General features: G+C 31.7%; 1 protein-coding gene and 1 non-coding gene across 2 annotated transcripts; both read right to left on the bottom strand.

Moving 5' to 3' along the window:
• Positions 1-1217: 1217 nt before the first annotated feature.
• LOC112903894 (putative glycine-rich cell wall structural protein 1) lies at positions 1218-2538 on the bottom strand. The gene is made up of 3 exons (XM_025978784.1): positions 2501-2538; positions 2353-2468; positions 1218-1387 (listed from the first exon to the last, which is right to left on the bottom strand). Exons 1-3 carry the CDS (start codon positions 2536-2538, stop codon positions 1218-1220), a joined length of 324 nt encoding a protein of 107 aa, XP_025834569.1.
• A 14-nt stretch (positions 2539-2552) lies between these two features.
• Positions 2553-4957, bottom strand: LOC108742735. Its single transcript, XR_003231988.1, has 3 exons — positions 4570-4957; positions 4362-4407; positions 2553-2607 (listed from the first exon to the last, which is right to left on the bottom strand). It is a non-coding gene; the product is annotated as an uncharacterized LOC108742735 (transcript).
• Between the last annotated feature and the right edge of the window lie 9144 nt (positions 4958-14101).

Below are 14101 nucleotides of genomic sequence, written 5' to 3'. Positions count from 1 at the left end.
AGATTATATCTCACCTACTTCTACCGTCATCTTTTTTGGTTGCTTTTATCAGCGATCTAAAAAAAAAAAACGCAGTTTATTAAGAAGAAACTGTGGCGTATTATCGCGAAAGCCTAAGAAACCCGCCTTTTGGGCACAAAGTTTTAAGAGGGCACAACACTCAAAAACATTTTGCTTATTATATTTTATATTTAGAAGATAAAATAAAATATAAATCTATTAGAAACAGTTCAGTTAAAAATTACTATCTACATACAGTAGCGGTGCAACATTTTAATGGGGGTAATTCGCAACTGAGGAGAAACTTGATGATATCAAGTGTAATGCATCAATAAAAGTATAGTATCAAATGAATTATGACTTCCTGCAATTATCGGAAACATGTGATATCCCACTGCTTACTGTTATCAGAGTTTTATGTTCTATATCTACAATACTTACCTTAAAGAAGTGCACGGAGAAAACTAAATTTTTATGACAACGCAAAAATTACAATTTTCGATTGTAAATGACTGAATATGACGTAGAAATAATAGAATTTATTAGGTAACTTGTAATAATCTGGATTTTGACATGTTTCTGTAAAAATTATTCCAAGTTTCTTAATTATTACAATTAATGGTTCAGTGTAGGCTCACAGCCGTTGTTGCGCTACAGCGACTACCACACCGTCTTCGAGAATGTTCACTGTAATTGTGGACGAAACGTCAGGAGTTAATCCAAATAGACCACGGCTATCAGCCCGAAAAACTCTCAAGATGGTATTACAATTAAATTTGTAATATCAACTAAAATACCTAGTAAATTTATTTCTGCTCGGATTTTACTTTTACAAAACTCTGGTCAAAATTGTAATTTTTGTTATTTTCGCTTACGAAGCAACAGGATAGTGGGATAAATAGTAAATATCGCTTTAATATTTAAGTAAGTTCAGTGATTGATTTTTCATATGCGTGTTTTCAATGGTATTCTGCATTTAATGTTTTATTTTATTTTTTTGATATTTTTATTTAATAAATATCAATAAAACATTTTGACTTTGGTTTCATCGAGTAATGGTCAAGACTGTATAATATTGTTTTTATTGAAAAATTATCAATCTATAACAGTCATGGTTTACTTTAAGTAAAATGAAAGTAGAATAACAAAATGTATTTGACAAACTGTACAGAAAATATTTACAAAAGTCATTTTTGCAGTAGGGCGCTTTGGTGTGTTTACCACCAACCACCTCCACCGCCGCCGCCACCTCCTTGCCATCCACCGCCGCCACCACCTCCTTGCCATCCACCGCCGCCACCGCCTCCGTGTCCACCGCCACCTCCACCTCCTCCGCTGAGTTTGATGATTTTGATTACTGGGGCGCCACCACCGCCGCCACCTCCACCTGAAAAACATAATAACAACATTTTATGTTTCATTTGACAAAATCAGTTACCTCGCACAATTAAAAAGTAACAAAGGAGTCGTAGAATAATAAATAATCGATGAATACTTTCCATGTTACTAGCTTGAAGAAGTTTTAAATTCACTCTTTTTAGTCAATTTTATTTTCAAATCCAGATATACGGTAATGCAGAAATCATGTTTAAAATAAATAGGACGACGTACTATCCATTTGTTATAGAGGTTGTTTAGAATCTCATGAACCTTGGGTTGTGTAGTGACAAAATTCTGATTGTTCATTGATTTCTACCACTAGAAAGCATTGATCGTCGATGATTCTTTAGAGTTCCATCCCACTATGGATAATTATCGATATATCGATAACAATATTAGCAACTGATAACTATCGATATATCGACAACTATCGATATATTCGATAATAATCGATACATTGATAACAATAAGTAACTGATAACTATCGATATATGTATATGCAGGTATTATACATCACTTTTAATTCATAGTAAACATTTTTTCTAAATAAATAGGTACCTATACCATAAGTGTACAGGTAACTGTTTACTTTTTTACTTATTTTTTCTTAAAAATATTTAAAAAGATCCATAATTACCAATATATCAACATTAAGGTGTTTCAGAGTATTTTGCTTTTTTCGAAGAACATTGAGAAAATGATAGAGTATCCTTGGACTTAGATTATGTTAAAATATGAATCTTAATATTAATATTTACAAGTGGGATTTTGCAATTTTCTATTTCCCATTTAAACAACAGGAATTTAAATTTTTTAATTTTGGAATTTTATAACTCGACAACAAATAGTTATCGATATGTCGATATATCGGTAGTTATCGGTTGCTATTATTGTTATCGATATATCGATTTCTATACTTCATAAAATGTGAATTAAAGATTAACTCCGTTTTTTTCAAAAGTGTTTGCTTACCGCCTCCTTGCCAACCTCCTCCGCCACCTCCTTGCCATCCGCCACCTCCACCACCTCCTTGCCATCCTCCACCTCCGCCGCCTCCTTGCCATCCTCCTCCGCCACCGCCGCCCCCACTGGGTACGAGGATTTTAATAATTTTTATTACTTGTCCCCCGCCTCCTCCTCCTCCGCCACCCCCTCCATATCCTCCACCGCCACCTCCGGCCCATCCGCCTCCTCCTCCTCCCCCACCTGACCATCCGCTAATGCCAGCTGCAAAGAAAAATTAAAATAAAGTAAAAAAAATTACTTAATACCCACAACAGGTAAGAATATAAATAAATAACAGTGATTAGGAAGTTAAGCGATTTTGAATACTTGTAACTGCTAGGGTATATATACATAGGTAGTAAAACAATTATTGTATGTAGGTGTACGATTTTTATCTTGATTTGAATTCGAATGGTTTATTTTCCTTATTTTATAATAAATACCAAAAAAGTGTACCAGAAATTTCGAAAATTACGTATTAAAATAGTGGTATCCTAATCATATCTCATATTATAAATGCAACAATGTTTAGTTTGTTTGTTATCATTTCACGCCTTAACTACTCAATCGATCATAATGAAAGTTTTTACACACATTGTGAAGGGTACAGAAAAAGACATAGGGTACCTTTTATTCAGAAAAAAATGTTTTAGAGGGATAGAAAAAATTCTTTTCAACTCGATAAAGGAGGACAGTATTTACTGTCATTTTAGGCAAATTGTATATATGTTAAGAACAAACTTTTCAAATTATTGTATTTTCGAGAATCTTTGACACGTATTGAGGACATCAGCACCAACGAAGCCGCGGGTAAAACCTAGTAAATCTATAAACAGGTATTACTTTTATTACATAAAATTGTGTTTATGGATCATAAAAAAATAAAAATAACAAAAAACAATAGACAAAATAGTCTATTTGCTAATAGAAGACAGACAATTTATCTATCGAGTTTTATCCAAATTGGTAGTAATTAACGTCCGAACCGTACATCTAATCCAACTTTCAATGATAGAAATGAGATTCATTTTGGAAGTTATCAAATTAAGATCCCGTAGTGCGTGTGTATTTTGACATGTAATCCTCTATTGCCTCATTGTATATATGTAAGAGGAAAAGGTCATCTCATTAACGAACATAAAGGAAAGTGAAAGGTTCTGAAGCGCAATAAGCAATTTTTTTTCTCATTGAAAATAAGTAACTTCATAGGTATCTGAAATGTGGCATCATGAAACAGAATGGACATAGCGGAGAAGAACGGCAGAGAAAGTTTAATATTTACTTTCTGTCAATCGCAAGGATAAATTTCGATTTTTGACTAAGGTTATAAATGCAAAGGAAATATTTCTAAACGTTTTCAAAATTTTAATAAATTCCTAATACAGGAAATATGTATTTTAATTATACTTGAAGAATAAATGCTATAAATACAGGATCTGAATTTTTGAAATCTTGATTAAGATTATGTTTATCAGTAAAAACCTACTTCTCCTACATCTCCACGTTTCATCTAAATAATTAATTAATAATTTATTAAACTTGTTGCTTTTAGAAACAAGAATTTAAACCACTTTTCGACTGCAATCAAATTAGATAGTATTTATAAAATATATCGGAATTTAATGATTCTCATTTAAAAATTTGCAAACGAAATCTAGTTTTTTTTTTCATTAAGGTAAAAACCGCAGAAATGAGTCATTAACATAAAAATACAATAAAATGTAAATTTAAGTGAAAATGATAAGGCGATAGGTTTCTAAATATTCACCATCTGCTATATTATTTTTGAGAAACAAATATGCATAAGATATTTGGACTTTTTTATGCCCATGGTTTTATAGTGACTATTGCCTATCTAAAACATACAGTCAAAGAACGAAAAGCCTATTCCAATGTAACATTATGTATGATGCTTGTTGAAAAATGAAACAGTGAAAATTTATTTAAAAATATTAAAATTATTATTAAGATCTTACCATTGACGAATGCGGCGATAGATACCACCAGCAGACACACAAACACCTGAAAAAAATATTAATTTCGTTTAAGCGTTATGTACATGTTAAATTACACCGAGAAAAAGTAAACTAAAAGTACTTTCACGTGACGTTATTGCACATCAACACATTGCAAATATATAAATAAATAAATAAATAGGTAAGTATTAATTATATAATACAATACCTTCATGGTTAATCCAGAAAAGGTGACTGATGGCAGATTGTTTTCGTCTTCTTTTATATCTCAATGTTTGACCATAGTGGCCCCCCTTTCTTTGAAAATTTTGATTCCCCTCTCAATGTACCATCTTCATATTCACCTTTTCTCTTGCAGAATTAATGTAAAATTGACTTGCCGTTTATTTCTTTGAAAGTGGTCATATTATCTAATTCTGATCACAACAAATTCCGTATATTATTTAACTGCTTGTACGTATTCCAAAGACGTGAATTTCATGAAAACGTTCCTTTAAATGCTACATGAAATGCAAATGCAGAATAAACAATTGCACATTAAAGCAACTTATACAGTGGATGTGTCGAGCAGATTTCAATTGTTATTGCACAATTACTGATTACAGACGAGCTCTAGTCGCAATTATGATAATACCTAAAGCAATGTTTTGATTGAACCTACATAAACACAAAACCGATAAAACTATTTCTGCATCTATACTTATTTTATTGGAATGTTACATGACTAGTGAATTCGGAGTTTATTCGCTCATTGCATAAAATCAATTAACATTTTTAATTGCGGAATTCTGACCAACGGGTTTAAATTATGTCTCTTGTAATATCACGCCTGTATATATGTCGAAAAATCTGTCTTAAAAGTATTTGCGTTACGTTTCTGATTTTGTAGTATTATTTAGATACTTCGCATTTCTTTAAACTAAACTATTAATTAGTGATTTTATAAATATATTACTTATGTTGTAGGATTAATGAAAAGAAGAAGTAGATAAGACGAAAACCTGGAGGTGCTGTGTAAAACTTTTCCCCATGGAATTTCTTTGCATAGTCACATTTGGGACATGACGCTGAACACTAAAAATAGTTTACCCCTACCCAGAGATAATCAAGATCAAACAACTGTAAAATTGTTTTGTTTTTTTTTAACTAATCAACGTGTTTTTATATTTAAAAAAGGTCTGTTATAAATTATCACTAAAGCTAGTAATTTCCCAGTTATAAGTAAAATCAGAGAGAATCCAACACTACCCAGTCGTACGGAGGGTTGGATGTCGTTTGAAGATCTCCCATCTTCTACGAAAACAAAAAAAAAAAGATAGTGTTGATGTGTCAACGAAATTGCGCCGTAAATAACAAAAAGACATCAAAAGTCGTGTAACAGTGATAAACTGATAAAAGAGCATAAACTATTAATCTGTTGAACAATTTAAAGAAAACAATGGACCTGCGATTTATTCGCAAGGGTGCGTTTCTCGGCAAATAAATAAATTAGCGCCTACGGTGGAAAACTGCTACTGAAGAGAGCCTTGCCTATCTAGTTAAGTGGGAAGTGGGATCTAATTCTTTTTTGCACTATTCAAGGCAGTGTTTACATTTTTCGTAGAGCTTTTTAGTCCCTTCACCTCATTATGCAGAGTTAAGCAACGATTAAACAAATTAATAGTTAACGAAAATTTTAGTCAAGGCTGAATTAAAATCGAATGATACAAGATATAATAACATAACATTCTTAAGTGACCGTCGCTCATTCATGTCTTAAGCAAATACTCTTAAAATTAATTATTTGCAATTGCAAGTGAACATACACCATATAGCACTTAAATTATGGGTGACCTACCTCCTTAGATCATCTTTTTTACTCTTCGCGGATATGCTAAACTAAAGTAAATGTAATTTCAATTGAATGTCCTAGACTGCTAGAACATGTCTCAGTTCAGCCGCAAACCTGGTGCTACAGTCAAATTTTGGGCAATATAAAATGTATAAAAGATTCTAAAGTAATTTAGAATAGGTCATGGTTAGGTTTGGTACGTTGGTTTTCTTTTTACTTAAGTATAAAATATACTTTAAGAAAACCTTGCAGGCATTTGCTTATTTTTTTAAATATTAGAATTTTTCTAGACTATATTACTAGCTGCGAAGATTAAGTAAGATTCATATTTTTCTATTTGAAGTGGTTGAGATGTAGTTTTTCTATCTTTATGTTATAGTTTCTTCAGTTCAGCAACAAATAATTCTTCTATATGTTTCCTTATTACCCTTTGTCGCCCGGTGTAATTGAAAAAAAAGACATTGATGCCAAAATAGTTTGCTTACTGTGAAAGATCAGAGCCAAAATAGGATTCCAAATAATTTTATTGATGTAAAATCTACATCGATCATTTTATATCAAAATATTTACAACCCCATTTTGTTTCTGATCTTTTACACATTGTAATAAGAGAAAGAAATGGAATCCATAGTTTCTTTAGCTTTGGGTTCATCTAATAAGTGAAGTTTTTCGAATCGTTTTCTAATAATTTTGGATTATAGGCATTTATTAGTACACCACAATATCTTGTAGTTTTCAATTTTACACAGCTGGCGTATATCAATTAGATATTGTTTTGCGGGCTGTTTTGTCGTAGTTCATTGAATTTCGTAGTTTCTTGCTAAAGGTACGATAAGTGGTACTGCCATCAATTTGAACTTTAAAATTCCATGGACCATCACATTGAACTCGGCAAACAATATCGATCCAATATTATAGATTATCCATTTCTAAGGAGTTTAGAATTTTTTGGGCTGTCTTCAGTTAAATAATTAGAATACATTCCTGGAATGTCTCTTTGTCCCTTTTTTAAGCTTCTAATATCTCCAATAGCTAATGTGAGAAACTTTAATTCATCACTTTATATAATGTTTGATCGGTGATATTAGTAAAACTTTTAACGGCAAAAATGTATTTTGCATTTTACATATAGAAAATACGGTTGGAAAAATAATTTAAATAAAATACAAAATGCTTTTCTCAAAAAAGTATTTAAGTAAATACAAGATAAAAATTGGATTATTTTTTATTTTGTATTTGTATTTTAAACACAAGTATTTCAAATAAGTCATATCCCTGGTGTAGTACAGGTACAGAGAAGTCTGCAACCGTCCGCCCTTTCCAACCGTGGGTCCTTTCGTCTAGCTCTAGAAAATGCCAATAGAATGTTAAAAAAAGTCTGGATTATCAATTGTCGGTATTTTAGACTGTCGGAATTATAGGGTGAACCCATCCCAAGTATGTATGCCTTTTATTGATTCGAATAATAATTGTAGTGTAGGTATCGTATAATATGATGATGATGTTAGTGCATGATAAGTAATAATAAAAAAGATGCACGTCAGAAAGCAAAATTAAATTTCTTTCAAAAATATTTCAAATCAGTGATGATTTTGGATCATTTTGAATTAAGAAGGTTCAAAAAATGTTTGTTAAATCAATTCTCAGTAAATAATAGACAGATTTTAATTAGATTTCCACTATCTTATCGGCTACAGAGTATTCTTGAGGGACAGTGTTGATAAGTGTAAAAGAAGTAACTGATGTAACACTAACACGTGTGTTATAAGGATATCAAATAAATAGGGAATTTAACAAATTATTTATGTATACCTATGGTAGCTAGTAACCTCGTGTTGAGAATTCGTTATAACATATAAAATATAATAATAATAAGGGCGTAATCAGAAGTTTATTTTGGAGACAGAACCATAGAAAAGTCAATTTCTTTAAAGTTAGCATACGAAAATATAAACCATCGGATAATTAGCTGCAGATTAGTCGCAAACTAGCCGTGAAAGCCAAACCCGAGAACCAGCTTCAAATCAAGTTAGCATGCAAAAATTGTAAAATCGGCTACGAAATTTTTAGACAGCGGGCACCGGGCTGTTAATTGGCCGTTAATTAACCGCTGATGATGTACACAGAGAGAAGTATCTTGGTGGAAAAATTATCCTATTATTATTATTCCTATGATTCTACTAAAGTTTATAAGGTTTCTTACAAAAATTATTGGACTAATATTGAATTTTGCAGTGTGTTTCTTGCATCCATTTTTTAGTGACGGGCATGGTAATTTTTGTAATATTTTTCCCTCCGTGTAGAGTACAAATCAGGGAGTTCGATTTGTTTTTACAAAATAGCTTTAGTGTTCCGTGCAGGGGTACAAGGGTTATACGATATACTACGTTGCTTGTCCAAGTTAAAATATCCAAAATTCTGCGAAAAGCAATCATTCCGTAACCATAAACGAATATCTATTGACACTCAAAAAGTCTTTGAAATAATATTTTCCAGAAGAGTCGCACAGTCACAGGATAAGCAGTGATTGTGAGTACAGAATCCATTCGCAAATCTAACTAAATCAACAATGTTAACTATATCGGAGTATGAGAACTTGATCGATATTAAGAATTTATCCTCCTTAAAACAAAAATTCGAATTAGCTGATTCACATTTTAATGACCTTTGGATCACACTTAAGGATGAATACTTTGGAATCGTTAAGAAAGTTATTATGGTTCCTATTTCTGTTTATATCGACTTCTGATTACAGACGATCTTTCCAGTTTACGCTTACACTAAAAACAAATTCAAAATTAGACTGGATACCACTTCCGACATTCCAATTGAATTGTCGGATACTAAATCAAGTTTTAGGCCATTATAAGAAAAAATATATACGTGCAATAAAGATTTTGTCGAGATGGGGTTCCGTCAAAAAAGGGTGGTTCAGAAAGGGTCCCGTAGCAAAACAGAATTGGGAACCGCTGCCCTAGAAAATTTCATCGGTGCTAATTTAAGATTACAGAAATTAGGTATTTTTGAATTTCTTTGACCAGACCGAAAGTGAAATTTAGATACTGCGATTTCCTTTTTAAGGTGACAGACAGAATGATTTGTATTGCCTTACATAAATTATAGCGGGTCTTACAAGGTCTTAAGTCGGCAACTTGTGCCGTTGGCAAGCAGGCTTTCGAAACGAATTAGCGAAAGCTTTTTTTTTCTATTATTATTCTCAATTGTTGTTATATTTATACTCATCAAATATTCTGCGTGTTATCGGTAGCATAATAACTTAAGTCGTACTTTTAAGCGAAATTTTGCCAAATTGTTACAACTTTCACAGGAAAAAATGGGTGTTGTAACACTAGATAGACGTCATTTTTATATTACTATTACCTATTTATTAATGGTTTTTGTATGCTAATTTATTTGATTGTGAATATTTAAATTCAATCTTAACGCACTAAAACACACAGGCATTAAAAAATACATAGGAGTAGAATTTTGTAATGTTTCCAAATTGATTATTCTAAACATTGTCCTTAAAGGTTCATTGAAAGGCGAGAGATTTTAAAAATAGAAATTTTTGCAAAGGTGGAGGTCTGTAACTTATGAGTTTAAAAGTTCCGTTCAAGTACAAATGATGAAAGTGATAACATGTCAGTAAACTTAGACCACACCTAAAAATCACTACTTCTAGTGTTTCACATGGGGCGAGTCGAATTGTAATTAGGCACTTACGAGAAGATGATGAAAACATTAAGTAAAAGAAAAACAAAATGTGCTGGAGGAGACTAGAAGGACAGCAATCGGATATGAGGAAAGATTGAAGCGCCTACAAGAAGGAGAAATAAGAAGAGAGATACGGAGAGGAATGAAAATAATGGGTTATAGGACGAGAAACAGATATGATGAGGAATGAAGAAAAGCCTTGAAGGAAATGATGATAAATAAAGAGCAACTAATAGAATGGAAAAATAATGGAAAGAATACAGATAATACAAGGTGACAAGAGGGGAAGAATCTAAAGGTCGAAATATGCGGAAAAGAAGAAAGGGTAAATGAGGGAAGACTGGCAGGCCGATATAATACCAGAGTATTTGAGAGGAAACAAGGATATGATAGTAATAGCAAGGTTCAGAATGGGAGCGCGAATGTAATGAGAATAAATATTGGTTGAAAGACGGGGAGAAAAAGTGTAGAATATGTGGAATAAAGCGTGGAAAATAAAATAGGGATGAGTGACATATTAGAAGCGGAAGGCAAAAGTGCGGCTCTATTTAATAAAGTTTTAAAAAAGAGAATAATAGGGCAAGAGGTAATATAGTTCTGTTTTATTTAATGAAAAGTTTTTGTTTTTTTTTTAAGCTTTAAAAGGAAACTTTGAACTGTAAAATTGATGATATCACTATAACAATAAAAATACGCCAAATAACTCCAGCATTTAAAAAAATGTTCAATGCTTTAGAATACATAATACATTAACTTACTATTCAATGAATAATTCTGCTTTATAATACATACAATTTCAATGAATTCAAATTAATACAAAAGAAATGTATAACTTCCTGAACCTACATATTGTTTCTATCTCAAAATGTCACCTACTTCTCTGAAAAGTGTCCTAAATAATCGAACTCTCAAAACCTTTTGAACATAATGTTAATACCGGTTAAAATCTTTAAATTGTATTTTATTTGGCTGTAGGCGTTTGAAAGAATTTTCTTATACTACGTCGTATTTTTGAAGGACAGTTTAAAAAAAAAAGTGAAGGAATTGGTAATACAGGAGCTGGAAGAGAAGCAAATACAGAAGCAAGCAGAGGAGACGAAGAAAGGAATAAGAAGATTATACATAGAACTAGATAAGAAAAGGAGGGAAGACAAAAACTGAATCTGAAAATCTTTGGAATAGAGTTAGAAGAGAATAAAGAAGAAACGGAGATGGGAGTGAAGGTGGATGTGAAGGAAGTATGGAAACTTAAAAAAAAAAAAGGTACATGCGGCAAGAATGGAAAAATGAAAGCTACAGGTAATTAGAAATGGTAGAAGGCTGAGAGGGGAAGAGGTTTATATAATAAATGATATGACTATGGAAGAGAGGATGTTGCAACATATGGTAAGAGAAAAGAGAAGAAACATTGGGGTAAGGTGGTTCAATTTGGGTGTAACAAGTTAATAATAGATGAGGTAGTATGGGTATCGGACGAAGAAAAAGAGAAAAAGGGAAAAAAAGAAGGAAAAAGGACATTTCGTTAGAAATAAGGAGATATGTAGGGGATAATGCAGGGAAAATGACTAGGAATGTAAATTGTAACTTAACAGTACGATAGATCAGATTTGGGTAGATTGTGAAATTGCATAATTGTAAAATAACCAGTTTGGCTTAATAAAGTTTATATACTAATTGTTTTTAAAGAGCAGATTATGAATTTTAAAGCTGGTAATTTTGTTATTCTACATTTTAAGCAGCTAAGAACCCACCCAATCCAAGTTTCATCCTGTAGGTGAATTAATCTTTCTTGACAGATTTAGTGAATAATCTTATAGACACCTACTCAATATTTGCATTCAGGTAGGTATACAGATTTTTATTTTTCAATTGTCTGTGATAGTCCGAAGAAAGTAGTTGGTGATTCTTCATCTAACTTTCTTCTTCAAATAAATAAAAACATAATGTAAATTATTCCTTCAAAATACATAGCAAAAGTAAAAATACCAAGACAAAATTAAAATATTTTGATTAGTTTTTGTTCTGTCTACATTACAAAATTTGTTTTATCAATTATATTCATTTACAATTTTGTTATATGTATTGTTTACGTATGTGTATAGACACGGATTTACTTGTTTCAAAGCAACGACTTGGTGGAGAACAACAATAATAAATGGACACGGGTGTGGAGTTTGCTTTCTTCTTTAAAGAAGGTGTAACGCTGTGCTATGTTCTTCCGATAGTAATGCCCGTTTACATATCCGGAAGAGATCGTTGATAAGCAAATACAATGCGCGCTCTCTTCTAGCTTGACTTTTAACCTTTCAAGTTTGTTGCTCTTATTATACTTCAAACACGATATACAATACACGAAAAAAAGATCTGGTTGGCATATAGAAAATGAAATTTTTGAGTGGTATAATTACATAAAGGTCCACCGTGTCAGAGGATTATTAAATAAATGTTAAAGTAGGCAATATAGTTACGCATTATAAGCATCCTGCTTAAGTAAAAAAAGTGTTAAAAGAAGTACCTGTTAAACCTTTAATGGTAAATGACAAATGTCAGTGGTCTTTCAAGATAATTGCTAAAGAGCTTTTTAATGACTTATCTGATAGTTAAACGATTATTTATGATATGAAGGGCCTTCTTGCAAATGCAAATCATTATATTAATGCATGAACGTCGAAACTGGTACACTTTTTCGGTACCAATAAAAAAAATTTAAAAATCATTTGTGTAAAGCGAAAAATATACATTATTATTTAATTTGACTGCAAACTTTTCGAATTTCAACGAAACACTATTTCTAGGATTTATTATTTTAATTTATCATCCAGCTTCTCCTACGTAAACCATGTTTTTTGTATTGTCAGTGTTATCTTACAGGATTTATTCGTTGTCAAATCAAAATGTATTAAGTATGCACATACACGCTCTAGAATAAAAGGGACTAGGACTACATCCATTGAGACTCAATTCTGTTTTGACGTCAACCTTAACTACTTCTCTATCCCATCAATCCCACCTAAATAATTCTTTACAGTGAATACGGTACAAATTTATTTAGTTATTGTTTTTTAAACCAGATGCCGAGAATTGTTTTTTTCCCAATGGATACTGCTGCTTCACTGTAGTGTAAAGCTGGAGCGTAAAGTGGAAGATCATCTTCAGCCTTCATTTAGAAACCGTGGGCAATGAGTGGGTCGTCGTCCGGATGAGGCAGATGAGAAGGACGGAATGAAGACAGAGTAAGAATGAAGATTTCTGTGAAATATTATTGCTACAATGTTCCAAGTAAATCATAGACAAACATGGACCATGGTAGGCTAGTCCAGGATAGAACCCGTGTTCTCCCGAGTACTTATTAAAAAAAAACCTGATATACACAAATCATTTCTATCATACAATTGTTGCAAAACGATCTATTTTTCATGTACTTACTCAATAGTTACGAGTTAATTTTTTTACAGTTTCTTTTATGACAATGATTTTTTGTAGGTGTGCGATGAGTGTAAATAATGAGTAATAGATATAATTTGCTGTACAGTTATTAATAAAATAGATGCTTTATTCTGATGCAGTAATTTCCATGAATTTGTAAAAGGCAACAGTCAAGATCAAGTACAATGTCAACGTATGTATATTATTTGTCATTTAAATAGTTAACCATTTGCCATATTGATATAATCAATTCGAGTCTATACAAGGAACTACATTAACGGTAAAAGTGACATAATAAATTATGAGACGACATATGGTGAGATACTATTTGTTTAATTCATTAAAACAACAAATATTAAATGCTAAAATTAGAAGTAAATTTAATATCAAGAATAAATTGTACCTATTCTTACAATTAGTTTCGAATTTTGTAGTGGTTTTTATTTTTTACTCACTTATATAAACTAGTTCTGTTAATTTATGTACCTAATATGGTTATAAATTCATGTCCTAGAAAATCTTTGTTTTGTATGATGCTTCATTTCTTTCATTTCTCTGCTTGTCGGCTAAACATCTTCCGAGTGATTAGTTTCAACAATTGCGTAAGTACTTTCATTTATTCTTTTCCGACATTAAATTACACATTAAAGAAAATCCTTTAGCATTACCATATTTGTTCCTTTTTTTATGAAATATAGTCATTAGTTCTATTTGCTTTAATAACATTTATTTAGTTTACGTGCGTACAATAATTAGTGGCAAAAAT

This window comes from Agrilus planipennis, unplaced genomic scaffold (genome assembly GCF_000699045.2).
Source record: "Agrilus planipennis isolate EAB-ADULT unplaced genomic scaffold, Apla_2.0 scaffold366, whole genome shotgun sequence".
NCBI lineage: Eukaryota > Metazoa > Arthropoda > Insecta > Coleoptera > Buprestidae > Agrilus > Agrilus planipennis.
The sequence above is the reverse complement of the archived record's forward strand: the minus strand, read 5'-3'. Positions and strand labels throughout refer to the sequence as shown.

What these genes read in the sequence shown, in the direction of transcription:
- LOC112903894 (XM_025978784.1), bottom strand. Translation starts at nt 2,538, where the DNA reads ATGGAGGGGGTGGCGGAGGAGGAGGAGGCGGGGGACAA. An exon ending in GAGGAGGAGGCGGGGGACAA is followed by an intron (nt 2,469 to 2,500) that starts GTAATAAAAATT and finishes CCTCGTACCCAG; the next exon opens with TGGGGGCGGCGGTGGCGGAG. An exon ending in AGGAGGTTGGCAAGGAGGCG is followed by an intron (nt 1,388 to 2,352) that starts GTAAGCAAACAC and finishes TATGTTTTTCAG; the next exon opens with GTGGAGGTGGCGGCGGTGGT.